This window comes from Sceloporus occidentalis, unplaced genomic scaffold (genome assembly GCF_023333645.1).
Source record: "Sceloporus occidentalis isolate IW3139 unplaced genomic scaffold, rSceOcc1.0.p SCAF_393, whole genome shotgun sequence".
NCBI lineage: Eukaryota > Metazoa > Chordata > Lepidosauria > Squamata > Phrynosomatidae > Sceloporus > Sceloporus occidentalis.
This window is the reverse complement of record NW_028317373.1, coordinates 374,959-395,038: the sequence shown is the minus strand read 5'-3', so window position 1 is coordinate 395,038 and position 20,080 is coordinate 374,959. Positions and strand designations below refer to the sequence as shown.

The 20,080-nt window shown below is 34.6% G+C and overlaps 1 protein-coding gene across 2 annotated transcripts in view; it reads left to right on the top strand.

The window, feature by feature from the left end:
* The window catches only part of LOC149273226 (neuroligin-4, X-linked-like), an 87,290-nt gene that overhangs the window by 31,156 nt on the left and 36,054 nt on the right, over positions 1 to 20,080 (top strand). The window contains exons 2-3 of one of the 2 annotated variants that reach the window (XM_089506574.1): positions 7,236 to 7,295; positions 10,950 to 11,102. In XM_089506574.1, the coding sequence (XP_089362700.1) occupies positions 7,236 to 7,295; positions 10,950 to 11,102 (213 nt within the window). The remainder of the gene's footprint in view (positions 1 to 7,235; positions 7,296 to 10,949; positions 11,103 to 20,080) is intronic. The other variant, XM_089506575.1, reaches the window with a different exon arrangement.

The window sequence follows — 20,080 nt, the reverse complement described above, 5'->3', positions numbered from 1 at the left end:
ATGCAAATGTATTTCTATCCATATTAAACCATATGTAGTTATCATTGAGCTGTTTAACTATATGGGTAATAAACAAGCTTGCTTCTGTTTCTCTTTAGTGGTATTCCCTTGGGACACTTGCTATGGAAATTGTTAATTATTTAAGCCTGGAATGAGTGTTACAGATTATAAACGAACAAAAAAAAATACATGAAAATAAATATACAGTATAGAGTAAAAACTGAGAAAAGGGCTCAGATTTCAGTTTTTTATTTTACCAAGTTTGTACCAGTAGTAAATGTGTTTAGTGTTCCTGCTTTGTATCTTTGGGATGCATTCTCGTCTTTCTGTTTATCCAGTCTAATGAATATGAGTAAATGCCTATCCAAGAATAGATAAAAACAAAAAGAATGAAGTTGTGGCAATGAAAGCTGTGGTGTTTAATGAGCTTGTTTTTGATATGCAATATTTGATCAAAACATAATTCCAAACTTTAAACATTTTAGATGCTACTTACTACAGTGTGTCGCCTGGGCTGCAGAAAAAGTATTAATTGTTAATGAATGCTCTTCTCTACTTAATGAAGACCCCAAACCTGATGCATTTTCAAGAAACGTTCAATTGACTGTAACATGTAAGAAAGCTTCCTAAGATTAGTAAATGGTAACATTTTATGTGTTATCAATGAAATCATAAAATGCATTACGTTCTGCAGACCCATATAATTCACAAGAAAGGTTCCTAATAATATATCAAGACATGTAATAAAATGTTGATGAAATTGTATGATGTCACTGACAATTGAAGGTATACCTTGCTTTAACATGGTAATAGATCCCTTTAAAAAAAATGGTTTTAGGTAAAATATGACAATATGAGAAGGCTCTGTTTGGTCATGTGAGGAGATATTCGGTGGCCTATTGAAAAAGGCTAATGGAGATACTTGATTGGTCGCAGGGTGGGGGGTATTGTATTTCACTAGAAAGTTGAATATGTTTTATTGTTAAATATGGAAAGGAATTCTGAATATACATAATGGCTGAGAAGACAATTGTTATCTTATTACAAAACCAGATTTTGAGAGGTGAAGAATTAACAACTCCCAAAATGCTTGGCATGTGGAATGGCGTGTCCGGTTCATGGAGTTAAAGGAACAGTCTAATTTCCCATACAGTCCCACCAACAAATTATTCATATTAAAGTAATTTGTATGTACTCAGGGTCCATTTAATATGTACCATGTACAGAATGTTGCATGCCACGTACAATGAGTTGCTAATTACAAAATGAAAGGTATTTATAAAGAGGTTTTATTGTGCAAAGCCTAAATATGGTGATATCACAACAACATATACAATTGTGCAGTCAGCATAGACACTCCATTGGTTGCTCTTGTGATGCGACTACTTTTAAAAGTATGCAGAAGAACAGCTGTTAATGAATAACCTTGATTATAATATATATTTTTGCTTTCTTTGCAATAGTTCTAATGTACGGTATATTTTGAATGCCACCATCAGTATAAACTGATGTATGTGTAGGGGAAATCATTGGTTTGTGCTTGCTTGTCTCTCGCTAGTTACCTGTTTGATGACAGGAAGAAGAACATGAGGCTGCCCATCACATACCTGTCTTTAATGCAGGTTGATGGAGTGAAAACACTGGAGTTCTTGAATGCATTTGGCATATTCAGAACACATGCCAGATAAAAATCGTTTTCCAGAAGGAGCTAAAATGCTTTGCTAAAAGGAAACACAATGCATTCCTGCTTAAGGCAAGAGTGTGAATTTCAACATTGTTTTATATTTTATTAGAAAAATACAAGAAGGTACTTATAGGTAATATAGAACTGGGAATGTTTAAAAAAATAGACATGAGTTATGTAAGCTGTAATGTAATAACAAAGTAATATGTAATATTGTTTGCAGTAATGAAAAGAACCTAATATAAGCTGATCACAAACAGATCACAAACAACCAAAGACAAAAAACGCTTTATGGACAAAAGTATAGGGACCCCTGACTATTTCACCAACAAAGACTTTTATGACATTACATTCTAAAAACATAGACATTAATGTGTAGTTGCTCCCCCTTTGCAGCTATAACAGCTTCCACTCTTCTGGGAAGGCTTTCCACAAGATTGTGGAGTGTTTCTGTGGGAATTTTTGCCCACTCATCCGGTAAAGCATTTGTTAGGTCAGACGGTGATCTTGGCAAAGAAGGCCTGACCCACAATCTTGCAGCACATCCCAAAGGTGTTTGGTAGGGTTGAGGTCAGGGCTCTGTGAAGGCCACTCAAGTTCTTCCACACCAAACTAACCCAACCATGTCTTTATGGACCATGCATTGTGCACTGGGGCATAGTCATGCTGGAACAGAAAATGGCCCTCCACAAACTGTTCCCACAAAGTTAGAAGCATAACATTGTCCAAAATGTCTTGGTATGCTGAAGGGGACATACCAAGACATTTTTGACAATGCTATGCTTCCAACTTTGTGGAATTGTATTTAGAATGCAATGTCATAAAAGTCTCTGTTGGTGTAATGGAAAGGAGGAAGAAAGAAAGAAATGAAAAGATTGCTGTATATAATGCACTTCTAATGCAATGGTGCAATGTTAATATCCTCTTTAAATGATATTGAAATAAAGACACAGACACAGAGACCTGGAAATAAAAGGCTACAGTGTTATAGAACAATGTGACAATTAATTTTAAGGCAAACAGACCATAATAACTGTTAGACTTATGCATTCAGATTCGTAAAGACACAGACACAGAGACCTGGAAATAAAAGGCTACAGTGTTATAGAACAATGTGACAATTAATTTTAAGGCAAACAGACCATAATAACTGTTAGACTTATGCATTCAGATTCGTATGAATTGCAAAGTTATCGAATTTTGTTAAATTCAGCGACAGTATGAGCATTTCCACTGATGTTGAAGGACACACCCCAATTTAAGGGAGAATTGGCATGAATGAGGCATGTCATTATTATTTTATATAGCACCATCATATTCCGTAGCACTGTACAATGATCATATAGCCTCTACTCTTATTAACTGTAACATGTGACTTCAAAAAGAGCTTGTTACTGGCATATCCAAGTCTGTGTCTCTGCAGGAGAGGGACCCCTGTACCAAGTGGGCACCCACCTGACCTTTCACATCCCCCAGCACAACAAGTACTGTATGTATGTCCTGTAGTGCAAGCTATGCACTGATAAAGACTATTGAATCCTAGCAAGTAAGCTATATCATAGTTACCAATGTTCCTTATTTTCACTGGACAGGTCCAGGATTTGTGAGCTGTCCTGGTACTTCAGTGTCCCGCTAAATCGGCAGTTGCAGTGTTTGGTGCAGGGCTGGTTGGGGAGATCATGGATCTCCCAAAATTTGAGAAGCATGAGCTCTGTTCCTTCAGACCTCTGCTTCAGCTCTCCTGAACACTGTGTGTATGATGGTGAGGGCTGGGATATGACATCAGCATCAATCACCAGCACACGGTGTTCGGGAGTGCTGAAGCAAGGTTTTGAAGTAACAGGCCTCCCGCTCCCACCACAGTCCATTTCAAGACTTAAAGGGGGACCTACACAATATTAGGCAGGAGGTCATAATGTTATGGCTGATATTGTATATTATGTGTATGTGAAGCAAGAGAGATGGAAAATCAATTTATTTTAACATAACAAGTATTGTTAAAAATATTTTTTCTTGGTCTGGTTTTGAGCCTGCCCCTCGATGGCACATTAGCCTGTTCAGCACGGACAGGTGCCTAAAGGGTTCATGGCAATGGCAAGTCTTGTGGGTGCCATGGGATGTTACTGAGTGGGCGCACAAGACCTGTGGGTGGCATAGCAGGTCCTGTGGGTACAATGGCAAGTCCTGTGGATGCGCAATAGCAAGTCACTCTGTACAGGAGTCAGTCCTCCGGGGGCAATGGGAAGTCAATTTGTGAACTTGGTGATATTATCTGCACAATAATAAATAGGTGGAGCTAAATTATGCTAATGATGTGGATTGGACAGAGAGGGCGGAACTTTGAGGCAGTAGTTGTACATCTGTAAGTAGGTAAATAATAGTGACTGGGCCACTCCAGAAGGCATATTTTCTTTAAAAAAACATTCTGTGGTAGATTTATTTTGATGTTTAAGGTCACTGTCCTGCTGCATCCCTTAACTTTCAAAGAGCTTCAGCTCAATTAATTGGTTAATTTAATAAGTATAGGGGCAATTACTTTTTCACATAAGACCAGATAGGGTTGTATACCATTTTTCCTTCTATAAATGAAAACATTTTAAAACTGCACTTGTGTTTACTCAGGCTGTCTTTAAATTTGAAAGGCTGAACGAAGAACTAAAATCCACTGCTACCTTGTTTGAACAGATCCCTCGTGTGCAACCAGAAAACAGCATATCCTCGCTGTCAGTATATATGAACCACAGAAATGAAAGGGTGCTCAATTTCCCAGTGGGTGAAAAAGTAATTCCAATGACTCTGGATACAGTCATAAAACCTCTCATATGTTTATTCAGTCACAATATACAATTAAAAAAAGAAAGTAAGCACAGCAAATCCGTATCTCACGCGTTTCACCCATGCAGCTTAATCATAGATTACTCTAATACTAAAATTATTTTGATGATCTGAAGTGTGACAGATATGCAAAAATAGAAGAAACTTGAAGGGGACAAGTTCCTTTTTACAGCACAGTAAAATATATGTTACCAATTTAACTATATAACATATGATATGAACAAAAACAAAACAATATCAACACAACCATTTCTTCCCTGCTAAGAAAACAAATAAAATGAGATGACTTTTTGTGATATTGCTAAAATCAAGTATTTTATTTTTCTTAATACAGATGTTACATCTCTTCTATGTACTCGATGTTTGATCATTTAATTATTCCAAGCATTTACTGACATCTTACCCTTAATACTTGCAAGCACCATTTTTGTAAGTTTAACATAAAACCTTTTATTTTCTAAAAGGCATGAAATAAATTTGCAATATTAAGAAATATTGCAGCATTTTAGACTTATAACTACACATATATCCCCACATTTAATGATTAGAATTCTTATATTAAAATGTTTCCAAAAATTGCTAATTTGTAACATGAGCCTAGAAGAGGTGGATTATTTTTCTTTTTTTTACATTGTTTTGGTTGTTATTTTTGTAAATATTTTCCACAGTTGAAAGGTTATTCTGCAGCATCCAAGCTAACATCCTCTGAAAAAAAGAGCAACTTTGACTGACTGTTTAATATGTAAAGCGTTTTCACAGAAGGGGATACAAGATAACAGTTCTATTTCAATTAGTTGTGGATGACTGCGTTGTTTTCAAAGTAATTTTCATCAGGACATTTTTCAATTGCAAAATACCCTCAGCTATTAAACTAAACCAAAGAAATTCCAGGTTACTGGCAAAACATGTTTATTTTTCAGTTTTGAGAAACACAAAACTATATTTATTTTCTCAGTTCTTTGAAAACATGTACTATGGCAATGGATTGGTAATTTGCATATTCAATTAATTTTTAAAAATCAATCTATGTTTTGTTCAGAAATTATGCCTGTTGTTACCAAGGCAGTGAATTATATTTTTTGATACTTAACATATTTCTTATAAATAAACACTGTTTTTGTATATGTATATACAATACATTATTTGTCTGCTGTTTCACTCCTATTGACCCCTTGATTTAAAACTCACAATGAAAACATAAATAATATGTATGCTTATTTCATGAATTACATTTATTACATTGTGCTTAGATGATAATATTTTGGTAACTATTATAAGTGCAGAGCACATACTGCTCAATAAGCAAACTAGGAACAGGGCCAGACTGACACTTTAAGGCCAGTGGTTGCCTGATGACATGTGTGGCCAGAAGCTGGATATGGTACGTTTTTACTCTCAAATAATGTGCAGCCAGGCATATCCAGCTGCTAGGAGCAGATCAAATTATTTGCCTGTTTACTACATTATTTACTTCAGAAGAGCATATTTATTTCAAACATACCAGTATTATGAACACGGGCTTTGTTTTGATGGTTTTGGGAACAAATATTGTAGATAATGTCAACTGAATCAGAAATTTTCTATATTGTCTCACGGAAATCTAATCTTTTTCTGCAGAAACATATTCATAAGACAATGCTCTTTCTATTTTTTTATCTCATTTACAACAGAGATAGTTGATGAGTTATTGTTTCGAGAAATATAGTATATCAATATCTTGATTAAGTCTTTAAAAACGTTAATATTTATCTTATTTTCATACCTGATAATTTTATTGCTCTGTTACCCAGAGCATTCCTTGTGGGATGCGGGCAGGAGGTCCTGATGATGTTGATCAGCAGTCCTGCTGACACTGGCGAGCAGTCCTGCTGATGCTGTGGGTGTTCCTGATGCCATTATTTATTGGGGGAATGGGTGGGGAATGTCAAAATTCCGCTCCCATGTCCTAGAAACCCAAAGAGTTTCCAATAATGCTTATTTTATTTAATTTATAAACATTTTCAGACTATTGTTCTTCAATAACATAGATTTCCCATGGACAGTGGCTTGACTCCTGATGAGCATTTTTTTAAACTGAACTTTTCTGAAAATAACATTCCAAATGTAAATGGCATTTTACCACTACTATTTTTGGTTAATATAACATTCCATATAAAATACAATAGAGAGAGACATTTCTGTGACATATTTAAAGTGTATTATTAGATCAATATTAATAAGTATATTTAGTAATTTACCTAAAGTTACCATTTTTAACTTTGCTTTACATTTTAGAAAAAGTTACATTAAAAGGATGGCTAAAGTGTCAATCTTTTTTGGCAACTTTGTGAATATTTATTGAAATTTCAGTGTTGGGGCAGAATTTTAAGGGAGAGTGATCTTATTTTTCAGCAAACTACATTAAATTGGCCATTCACCATTTTTCATACAGCAGAACCTAAATAACGTCCAATAACATCAATTTACTAACATTTTTCATCTTCATTAAATCAGTCAAGAAACAAAGCATTTTTGTGTTTTTTAAACATCTTTGAATATATTTTGGCATTTTTGATTTTGCATTTCTATATATAGATATATTCCAATGTAACCACTTCTTACACTTTTGTGTTACAATACATTTTTTTTCCCACAGTATATTTTTACCCCTTTTTCACAAACCAACTGGTTTTGAATTATCTTATTTTCCTTTTATTCTTCCTATTGTAACCCTCAGGAGCCAACACAAAGAAACAAGCTGATGATATTGCCAATAATGATCGTGGTGAAGATGAAGGTATTTTTTTCTATTCAAGCTCAATCCTGATGCATGAATATTTTTTATTCAATACCTTTTTCGTACTTATCTTTATGGATTGATTCCGTGCATTTTTTCTTTTTCTTCTGATTTGGATTTTTTTATTGTAACTGACAAATAACAATGTAAATGACTGGACTACTTAACATGTCCAATTTGACATGTATATTTATTTCTTCTTGTGTATATATATATATATATATATATATATATATATATATATAATCCAATACTCTTGCACTCCAACCATAATCAGAAACTGCCCAGGTGCTATTACCGCTGAAAATATGGAAATCCGTATAGATTTATAGATATACTTTAACTTTGTATCTTGGGAGAACGGTACGTAACAACATTTTATCAAATACTCTGAATACTCTGAAATCTCTGAATGTCTATAATGCAAATGTAAGCAGATATAAAGAACACCCAAGTGACCCAATGCGAATCTTAATGCAATCCTAATCAAAGGGTATTCAATTACAGAACATGAAATTCAGATAATTCACAAAGCCATAATATCCAATGTGATTTGTGATGTGATTTGGCTAAAAATGTTCATAAATTGTTTCTGGCTAAGTGAGTGTCATGAATTTTACTTTTTACTCATTTAACTAATTAACATGGATATATTTCATATAATTGGGTTTGTACTATGTAACATTCTTTCCTGGCAACTGGGAAATGAAAAATTATTTTACATTTAATGCAGTTATAAACAATATATCATTTATAATAGGCAATGCTTATAAGTATATACTTGAAGGAAAAAACGTGCATCACACTCCTCCATATTTATAGAAAGTCCATGTAAGACATAAGGCTGAAACCTACTTAGAGTCCACAATGGCTCATGCAGCTATATGTTATTGTTTGTATAAGATATAGAGGTTTAGAATCATGGTTGTGTAGCAGGGCCTAGTATTGTGTGTCATACTATTTTCTTTTTTTTGTCTTTTTCTATATAAGTGCCCATCTGCATTCTATTTATAAAGTAGACTTGTGCACATGGACCACAAGCTAGTAGGAAATTCATTCGGTTTTGGACAACAAATTTAGTTTTCTGCCCTTTCACTCCGGACTCGTGGAGAAATAAAGGTGCAAAAATGCTTCTCTTTCGTGCAATTTTGTCTGCAATATTCTGTCCTTCCTTACATTAAGACTGTCTTACATTACATAAAACTTTCATACATTAAATAATAGTAAAAATCTTAGAGGGTTCTGTGGACCTCAAGCTATTTCTGCTGTGAGGCTGTTCCACATATAAACCACCCCTTAGTAAAATACATTTTCCTTACATTCAAGCACTAACTAAAAGTACACATGTACAAAAGTAATAAAAGTACATCAGTACAAACTAATACATCTTAGGCAATTTAAGGAAGCTTCTATTGCAGGCACAATGTACACTACACACCCCTTGTCATTTTTTTCTCTGCAGCAGCAAATTCTCTTATATACTCATTCCCTCCTCCCCTCTCCTGTCGGTATGGTCTCTGTAGCTGAACAGAGAGATCAGAGGAGACCAGACAATGACTGGAAAAGATAACTGAGCAAGTGGGGGAGGTGGGATACATGGTAGGAGGAGGGTGCAGGGGGCAGAGAGAGAGCGAGACTAATTTTGTGGCAATTCATTTAGTTTATGAATCAAAAACAAATGAGCCAAAATGAAAGGAAAAATGTGTCAAGAATTATTTTGATCACATTGAGCACATTGATTTAGTGATGTATCACTCTATCTATCTTTAAAAGTGGAGCTGTAATTAATCCCAGCATCTTTTACTTCTCACCACATACCTAATTTACTCAACAGTTTCTATTTTTCCAAATTAACTTTGCGTAACAAACATAATATTATTCTTAAAAAGTTAGAATTTAAATGTATGCATATTATACTTGGGCATTCAGATTTGTGCGGCTTCACTTCCCTCTCCTTTCTTCATCTGCATGTCTGCGAACATAACCTCCCAGGAAAAACTTCAGCCAAAATGGTAGAGCTTTAGGTAACATCCTCAACCCCGATTGGAAGGTTGGGGTAGAGGATGTCACTGGAAGCTCCTCCATTTTCGCCCTAAGATAACTCTATGTAAACCTCCACCAAAATGATTGGAGGATTGAGTAGAGGATGTCACTCCACCAATTTGCGCCAGGGTAACCTCATGTGAACTTCCAGGAAAATGGCAGATCTGGTGACGTCCTCTCCCTCGAATGGAGGATCGGGGAAATAGAATGTTTATGGTTATGGGAGGTTATGTCCGGTGGAGATGTGAACGAAGACAGAAGAGAGGAGAAAGGAGAAGAAGAACATGTAGAACAAAGAGATGTGAGATACTGAAGTGCCATTGCGAGACACAGAAGTAAAAGTGGTCAGAGAGAGTAAGAGTAAATGTTGGCGTCAGACACAAATTTTGTTCCCAAATTTTAAATGTTCCCTAATTTTTATCTGAAATGAATGGGCAGGAAACAAAGTTGGTTGTCCAAAAACTAATGGGCCAAAAATAAGCTGAAAAATTTGTCCAAATTGTTTTTGGCCCATTTGCACATGTCGGATGCATATTATAACTTTTATGCAGGAAAAATTAAATTAAGGCTTTAAATGTAACTTTCAAAAAGCCAATCTCTTTATTTAATTGAAGCCGACACTTTGAATTTGCACCTCTATGACAATATACAATACGTTTTGCTGATAGGAACCCTTTCTCAAATCTTCATCCTTGCAATGATTTGAATAAAATATATGTTCACCATTTCTTTACAATTTTTCCAGTCTATAAGGTTTGTATGGGAGCTTTTTTTTTTTCCATATTTAAACAAACTGTTATATATTAAACATGTCACTAGCTCATTTCTTTCTGGTTGTGCATTTTCATTTAGAATACTTATATCTCTATCATTCTCAAGAGAAAATATGGTTTATATGGTCTTTTTATGCTGGAATAACTGCCGGGCATGTTTTGTTCTTTAATATTATTCATGACACATTTCTTTTCAACATCTCACTTCTCTAATCATAGCTATAACTATATTTCAGCATGAATAGATTTTAAGAAGTGAAATCTGCAAAAATCTTTAGTTTGCTGTTTTTGAAACTTATACAGGCATGAAGAACAAATATAATAATAATAATAATAAATAACTTGATAAAATATACTAATTACTGCTTTTATTTTAAAGCTGCATGTCCCCAGCAGCTAGTAGACTTTGCCACAAAACTCGAGAGTGAGCGAGTTGTGAGATGTCCCATGATGGCTTTGTGCAGTGATGTGATCCTATGCAATGCATAGTCTCCAATGCATAATCTTTTATCAACATATACTCTGCTTGGTGATAAATGTGGTCTAAGTTTCTGATGGGTAGATGCCTTACTGGTTTTATTTATGTTTTGTTTAATTGTACATTGATCTGATTATCATTGCCTTTATGAATACATTAAAACATAAAATATACATCTAGGGTACATTATTTTATATGATCCAACAAATGAGGAATTTGGTTTACTATATACAGTTTCTATTGATATGCTAATATTATATTGCTAATTATTTTACAGTGAACCTGTTTTAATAAGACTATGAATTGGATTTAAAAAATAATAAGTGTTATTATGTGATCCTCATTTGTATTTTCTTTTAGATATACATGATCCAAACAATAAGAAACCTGTCATGGTATATATCCATGGAGGATCCTACATGGAGGGAACTGGGAACATGATCGATGGAAGTATTCTTGCAAGTCATGGGAATGTCATTGTTATTACCGTCAACTACAGGCTAGGTGTTTTAGGTAAGTACATATGATTTTAATGCATGTTTAAATTACGTAAAACAATGTGTGTTTTAATCACATAAAACAGCCAAGAAACTTTTTTTTTTCCAATCTATGGCAATAACTTACCTGAGAATTCCTGAATCAGGCAGAATTTTACAGGATTAAAAAATGGTTGGAATAAATTAAGGTTCTGTGCCTTCAACAGTACTAACAATGATGGTTCTAATTTACTGTTACTGTAAATTCAGCAGATTGCTTATTAGTCCAATTTAGGTCACATGTTTGTGAAGTTGTATATTTTTATATGAAAATGTGGTTCTCAATATTTAATATTATTTCAATAACAACAATTTTAAGGGCTAACACACTAGAGAGACAGGCAAGGAGAAAACTATAAAATGATGTATTAGCTTATTGATGTATGTATGTTATCATTTGACATTCCCAAGGAACATAAAAAATAAAAAGAATTGCAAAAGACTAACAATATTTCTTGTTTTCAACATATACACATATTTGTATGTTTAGCAAAGTTGCATTTTCCCATATGAAAATACGGCCCTACAAAAATAATACTATAAAATAAACCTCTCAGGCGAACGTCATGGCCTTCAAATCTAAGATTTATCCTCACTTATGGTACAGGAATTTACTCTAACCTTCAGAGTGTGGCACCTCTTACCACTGTGAGTTTCTTGTCATAGAAACATAGAAATTCAGCTCATCTAGTTCAGCCCATTCCTATTGTAAAGACTCAGTCTTATCTTAGATTAAGGATAGCTTTGTGCATGTTAAAAAATCACTCCCTGTATTAGCCTGTGCCACTTCTGCTTGGAGGCTGCTCCACTTGTCTACCACCCACTCGATAAAGTAAAAGTCAGGGTCATTATTTTCAGAAATGGGTTCTCATATCATACCACTTATGTGGGGGACAGCCAGAGAGTGTTACAATCCTGATAAATTCACCTTAAAGCCTCCTCCACTACATCATCCGCACTGCAAAATTCCAGTGAATGCTTTACTGCTCTTTCCACTGGCACACTGAGAAGCATATTCTTTGCATAGTAGTGACTCGGGGTGTGCTTAAATAAATGCTTAATGTTTGATCCAAATTAATTATTTTAAGTTCTATGCCTACTTTTAACAGGAATTTTGTTTTTTGAGTTGGACTTCGCCATTAAGTTTGTTCTTAATTATTTTACCTAATCTTGGCATTTTTTCCTAATCCACGTGTTCTCTGTTCATTTAGAGATGCCCATACCTTTTGGGATGAGCATCTTCCTGTGGGGTATCTCCCACTACTGGGTGCTCAGTTAGGCTGATGTGACTTTTGGTATTGGTAACACTGTAACTAGTCGATGTGTGGGACAGTTCCTGAAACAAAAGTTGTCTAGATTCAGGTTTTATGAAGAATTCACCAAGTGGACAGATGCACCATTGACTTGTTATGATATGTTTTATGGGCTGTTATATGAATAGAGGGCTTATCAATGTATCTTTGCCCACTGCTGCTATTGACCAACAGCCATTTTTTCTTGCATGCTGTTCTTTGAGGTGTCTGCATAGTGCTTTAACAGTTGTTTTTAACTAAATTCTAGCTGTCTCCTCCTGGGTGCCATAATAGCTGTAAATCTCTAAGCCCTCCCATAAACACAGAAACCTGGTGTCTCTTGTGATTACCTAGAGTTGTTTACTCATTGAGACGATGCCCCAATTATCATTTGAGGTTGGGGACAATGTAGAATCATCATGGTTATTGGCATCTCCTCAATAAGGAAGACCACAAAGTATACTTCTCTGGTTAGACTTTGGTATATATGGTACACTTCAAAGACAATCTAAGATTTACCCTGCCAGGTTAGGACTGTGGTGGAGAAACTACAAGAAGAATGGCACCTTCTTCCACATGTGGTAACAATGTCCTGTTTTGGTCATATGTTTTGTGTATCTACAATTATATAGGGAATCTATAAGGCTAGTTAGTTATATAACATTAATGGTGAAGGTCATTTGAATTACAAACAGGGTTGGTTTCATCCAGAATATCACAAGGCCCTTAACGCTCTACATAGTTTTAAAAACATATGGGCAGTGTAGATAACTAATGGCAATAACATAGTTTATAGTGTTTGAATACAGTATTTTTTTTTTTAATAATGGTTATAACTGCAAAACAATTCAATTTGTAGATCTTAGCTTTTGTTGTGAGGAAGACAAAACAATTCAAGGATAAAACCTTATAAACCAAGCAAATTCCTTTTGGGAGATCTGGCAGCTGGAGATGATATTGACTCCTCTGTAGTGTGACATAAGCTTCTTGAAGTTGGAAGAATAGTGAGAATAAAATAAATAACTATTATTATGAAGACAAAACACTTATCATGGGAAATATATAAAGACTGGATGGAAAACAGTGATTTTATTGCTAAAACTTTTTTTTTCATTAAAAAATATAACATCTTTATGATAAAAAGACCTGGTGGTCAACACATTGTAAACCCTCCAACAATTAAAATAGGAGCATGGAGGTCTTGCCATCTTTGAAGTAATGATGAAATCTGATTAATATATTGAAATCAGAATTGTTCCACAATTAGATAAATCCTTTAATGGAGATTAAATACTGAAATCCAACCTTACTTAATGTAGATGTAGATGTAGATAGTCATGCTTCAATGACATAAGACCTCATCTTATTTATACTCCAATGAAAACGGTTGGGCTATCATTGAGACTAAACATGTGAAAAATGAACAATTTGTCAAAGTAATGCTTAACATCTCATGTGATAAACTTTTGGTTTTAGGTATAATGAGGTAAAAGAGCATGTGCCAGAATCTTGTTGTCTCAGTGCCAAACAAGTGATTGCCTGTTAAAGTAAAAAAAAAAATGTCAATTTATTTGACATCTCAAAAATGTTAATATAAGAGAGCCAACTTTTTAATAAGAATATATATGGGTATTTGAGAATTGTTTTGAAAATGCTTTTGGATGAAGGATATTTATAGAAGATGCAAATGTGACAAATTAATTTGGATTGCTTTATAAACAGAAAATATAAAAAAAATAATATACCCTCCCATTTATGGCATACATGATGCACTAGATGCTTTATGGATCTAATATTACATAAACAGATTTAGCTATTTTCAATGGCAATAATAATTGGTCTGTTATTGGGATAAAGAATAGACTTATGCATTCGGATTTGTACAAATAAAAATTTGACAATTGGTACAAAAGTATGAAAATAAGAGAGTCCCCAACGAAACAAAAGAGAACTAAGCAGAGAGTTCTGAATTTTAATTTGCATTTCGTTATTTTGTTTTTTACTCTCACATGCTGTCACTCACTCCATTAATGTCTCCCTACCTTCTTCATGTTTCTACTTTTCCTTTGCTTTTTGTTCTCTGTTTCTTCTGTCTTCTCCAGTGGTCTGGCTCTCCACACTGTGAACCCAGCCTGGAGTCATAGTTCCATCACATGGCAGAGCCTCAGCGCACACCCTTTTCCACCATTGTTGGAATAAGGGTTGTGCACTGAGGCTTCACCATGCCAAGGAGGTACTACACAAGGCCAGAAAAATACAGACGGATCCGTGGAGAAAGAGAAGCTTTTCTATACTTCTCTTTCTCTCTGCAAATCTGTGTGTGTTATTCTTGCTTGGTGTAGTACTTCAGCAACAAGGTGGATGCTCTGAAGACAGCCTTTCCACCATTCTTCCAATCAGGGTAGAGGGTGTGCTCCCGTTACGGGAGTACACAAAAGAGCCCAGGATAAGAGAAGGGAGAGCCAAGAGAAGAAGGAAAAGGACAAAAAAAGAGAAGAACCAGAAGAGGTAGAGAGCTGTAGAGAACGAGATTGAGAAGCAGAGACACAGAAGGCAAACATTGAGAGCGAGTGTGAGAGAGAGTGAGGGAGTGTGTGAGAGAATAAATGAGCGAGTGACAACAAATCTTGTTTCTGAACAAAAAAAGCCCTTTCTAATTTTGTCCGAACTGAAAGGGCACAAGATGAAATTTGGTGTCACAAAACAAATGAGCCAAAAATGAAACAAAACATTTGTAGGAATCCTTTTTGGTCCATTTGCACCAGTCTAAAACAATTATGTACATTAAAAGAAAGACCTCAACCTTCTTTTTCATTTCATAACTACGTGGAATGCATTAGACATCAAACCTGCTGTGGTAATGTCAAGAAAAAAATGTTTCACATTATTTGTGAATTTCAATTTATGTTTAGCTGTTGGCTGACATTTAAAGAAGATTTGGCTTGCAAACACCATGTTATGCAGATGATATGCAAATGTTCCAGTTTTTGTGCCAGAAACAAAGGATTAAAAATAAATTAGCATTCACTATTTCCAACTCATGGGTTACATTGGTCAATAAGAACCATTAAAAAAAGCTATGATTTTTAGGATAACTAATACTAATCACTAGAAATCATTACAAGTAATCTAGTTAATGAGTGGCCTGTGCTGAAGCATACAGAATATAATAAAAACCTGCATTTTTAAAAGTTGTGTTATTCTAGTAAATATTACACAGCTGATGATATCAAAATACTCTTTTATTGCCCATGAATTATAGTCTTAAATTCAGAAACTATAATGTTTGACTTTAGACTGCTGTTAAAGCCATAAACTTCTTTCCGGTTCATATGCAAATATTTCCTAAAGTCCTACTTTTGATAGTTAAAGCTCTAATTGTTTTTGAAATCAAGCAAGATTGATTTATATTAAATCAAATCTGCGGAATTGCTCTTTTGGGAGATAAGATAAATTTGCACTATACTAATTTGCTCCATACTGTTTCTTCATGGTCGGAGACCAGTGGTATACTGGATACGGTACGCTGGAAAAAATGAGCATACCTCAGATTTGTAGTTACAATAGTTAATATTTTGTATAATGTCTATATGTCATGTCAAACATCACATGCTTAATTGGTAACCTGGCCAATGAAACTAGGTATATGTTCAATATTATATACATGACATGTAGGCAATTTGCTAGGTAGACCTCACATTGACAAATGTATATAAATATATAATAAGGATTGTACTGTAAATTGTTCAGTATGTAGCATCTGACTTTTTAAGTTCATATTTTTTCATGTTCTGCATTCACCGGTAAGCAGTGCATCTGCCTTTAAGATGTTACTAGATGTTACTATCATGACAGTTTATGATGCATTATACTTTACACAGCTGTGCCACTAAGGTGGTCCATCAATCTTAAGCAATGTCAAGCTGGCCTTTCCATAGCCTTGAGCAGATGATTGTAAATCAGCAACCCTGTAATAAGTCAATGCATCTAAGGCTGTGTAAAAAAACCCAAAACATTAAAAGATATTATCAGACATTGGCAGAAACTGAATATAGTGATTATCTTAGAAGGACCATATCATCAACATTTAACCAATCACATATATAAAGCCTAATTTTATTTTATAATTGTCTATTTATATATTTTCCTTTGTTTCTCAGTTGGGAATCATGTTAATGTCACGAACCGGGGGAGCAGGTCTGATAGGAGCCCAGGTGCAGGGGATACGAGGGGCTCTGTCTGTACCCCACAATGCATGATGGCTTGGGGTTGGTACAGACAGGCGCAGGAAATAAATCAAAGACAGAAGATGCGGATTAAGAGTTGTATTGCATATGATGGTATAACAATATATATACAAGGAAAGTCACTTGGCAGGAAGCCCTCTGGTTGAGGCACACACGGCAGGAAGCCCTCTAGTTGGGGCACACACGGCAGGAAGCCCTCTAGTTGGGGCACACACGGCAGGAAGCCCTCTAGTTGGGGCACACACGGCAGGAAGCCCTCTAGTTGGTGCATACACGGCAGGAATCCCTCTAGTTGGGGCACACACGGCAGGAAGCCCTCTAGTTGGGGCACACACGGCAGCAAGCCCTCTTGCAGGGCACACGGCAGGAAACCTGAAATCAGTAGCACCAAGTTTAAACAAGTCCATGCAGCGAAGGGTGAACGTTAGAGTTACAAATTAAACATCAACATATAACTGAGTATCAGGAACTATTTGGTATATTTTTGTAGGTTTTCAATGGTTTATTTCACCAACACTCATTTACAACTCAAGGATGCTCATACGGTGGTGTTTCATATCAGTTATTCCATGTTTTGAGAACCTCTTTATATATATTGATATTTCTAATTAGTAATGTTGAAAGGGCATATCGATCATTTAATAATGTAGTTAAGAGATTTGAACTTGGTCTATTCTACAAGTTTAATGAGCAGATTGCTAAATAAAATGTATTCTACAATTAAGAAGAAAAAACATAGTTGTGTATTCCATTACATAAAACATTCATGATATATTGGGTATTTAGGTTCAACATGACAAAACGGAAATTTGTATTCCATTCACAGTCGCATTTGTCCCCCTCTACTAGTAGACACTAGCATTGTACACTTGTAAGACTCGTATGACTTGTAAGATTTGGGTTCCTCACAATTAAATACCAGTTTGCTAGTTTTTCAGTAAAATCTATTTACTCTGCTCAATTCCCATAAAAATGTTTTAAGTGAAATTACATGCACAGATGACTGTAACCATAAATATTCCATAGAGTGAACAATCGTCAAGAAGTCAACAGTGAGCAAGCTTCATAACAGCGACTGCAGTTTTATAGCATTCCACTCAAATTAAACTGTAAACCAAACATCACAGAGAATAAGCAAAAGTCCATAAATCTTTTCATATTAAACTTTGTATATGCCGTCATCCCCCTCTCCAAAGCAACCAACCTAATCTATTAAAATTAACACCATGCATAGGTGAAATAGGTTATTTCAGCAGATACATTTATAATTATTATAATATTAACAATTAATGTATTTGTAATTAAGAAGCCATTTTATGAACTTTACAGATTGACAGTCAGTGCTACTGCCATAATCCTGGTCTTTGATTTAAAGACAAAGGTTGCAGTCGCAATTAAAAATAAACAAGGAAGAAAAAAAACATTGCATGTGCCACATAAGGTAAATTCTCGGAGAATGTTTTTGTCCTATTCCTGTAAATCAGTGATATCACTAATATTATCACAGGTTCCCTTAAAAGTGATCATGCTGTCAGTATTACGAAGGTTTTTCTTGCCCTTTCAGAGTATTTTTGTGATAAGAGGCAGAGAACAATAGTGTCTACCTTTTGAATGCTTTGCAGAACATATAGGTTTACATAGGCTTGAATGCGTCCACAAACTATTGCATATAGTACATTTCTAAGACAGGTTCTGTGGAAGTGATATTCTTCATATTCCTGTAAATCAATATCACTTCCATTTTCATGGAATCCAACAATACTGATTGTTGTATTATGGTGGTTGTTTTTTGCCCATTGAGAGTATACTTCTGATGATCAGAAGAAGGGAACAATAGTGGTGTGGAACATTTCCATGCTGCTTTTGTAGACCATGAAATGAGTTGGTTATGCAATTGATAAAAGAACATCTAAATTATAGATTTTTTTATCAGTGCTGTATTCAGTTACAGCTGTATCTCAGATGGGACTGTTCTTCTTAAGAAAACTGCTTTCGATATAGGAGACAACATACAGAGAGGCACTACTAGCATTATTTTTTTTAGTAGAGCAAGTCTTCAATTACCATTGATGTTTATTGGAAGGAAAACAATATTTTATTCAGTCTCTTATTTTATTCAGTCTTTATATATATATATATATATATATATATATATATATATATATATATATATATATATATATATGCAACAGTGTGGATAGCCACTATTTATATGTTATATATGTTTAAAATTAAAGCTGTAGAACCAACATATTGTTCTAGACCAGATCTTTAGAACACTAATAATGTTGTGGAACATTGTGTTACAACAAAGATATTGTCAGGTTTATTGCTTTGTAGTTTATGCATCACTGCATGTAGTTATTTCTTCCTTTGTTCCATGAAAGGAGCACTGACATATATTGCCTTAGGATGTCTGTTACACAAATTATTCTAAGGCCAATTGCATAGTATAAGGCATTTCCAGTGCTTTTCAGTATAATTAGAAATATTAAAGCAGCCTGTTGTTTTCATGGACACTAAATAGATAATTACTTTGGGGATCCTTGGGTCTACATGCTATGGCTGTCCAAATATTCCATGTTATTCCATGGGATTCTTTACGATGTACATATAATATAAACAGATGGAACCAAATGTTTTTAGTAAATATTGAAATCATAGTTTGTCATCTGTGGATAAACTATTGATCAGAGCACATGTAGAGAACTTAAGCTTTACCAGTATTGTGTACTATGTGATACATACATAACTTGATAAAAAGATTGCTTATGATGGCTGCTGCATTGGGAACCAGCATCAATAATTTCTTTAAATTATTTTCCAAGAATGGAGTAGCAGCTAACCTAGGAGAGTACTATCTACCCAGAGACTGGCCAGAATATTTTGGTATAATTTCCCCCCCCTGAAAATAATTTTTTTTTAAATCATTCCAGTGGTACAATTCATGGCTTTCCAGCAACAGAGTAAAAGTGAAAGAATGATTTCACTCAATCTTTTCAATTAAAGTTTACCAGTAATTTTTGATGATGTATTATATTCAATGACCTTGTGAGAACAAATTTGATTCTAATTACTTTGATTAAGCATTGACAAACAGATGGCCAGTAACAAGCAGAAAATTTTTCTTCATTTGCTGTTTATTTTTCTAAAGGCAAAAAGAAAAATATTCATTTTACAGACAAACTTAATTATTCATTAAATGCATTATGACATAGAATAGCAAAAAATGATATGATTACTGTTTCCTGAGGAGCATCATTAATGTGAAGAATTAAGTAAGTTAATTCCAGTCTGAACATGTTCTAGTTCTAGAAATATATTATAGTTATAGTTTATTTTAAAATATTTGCTATTGGCCATATATTTTGGGCTGAGTTGTACAGAAGCCCGGCTCTCTATCTATGCCACTTATT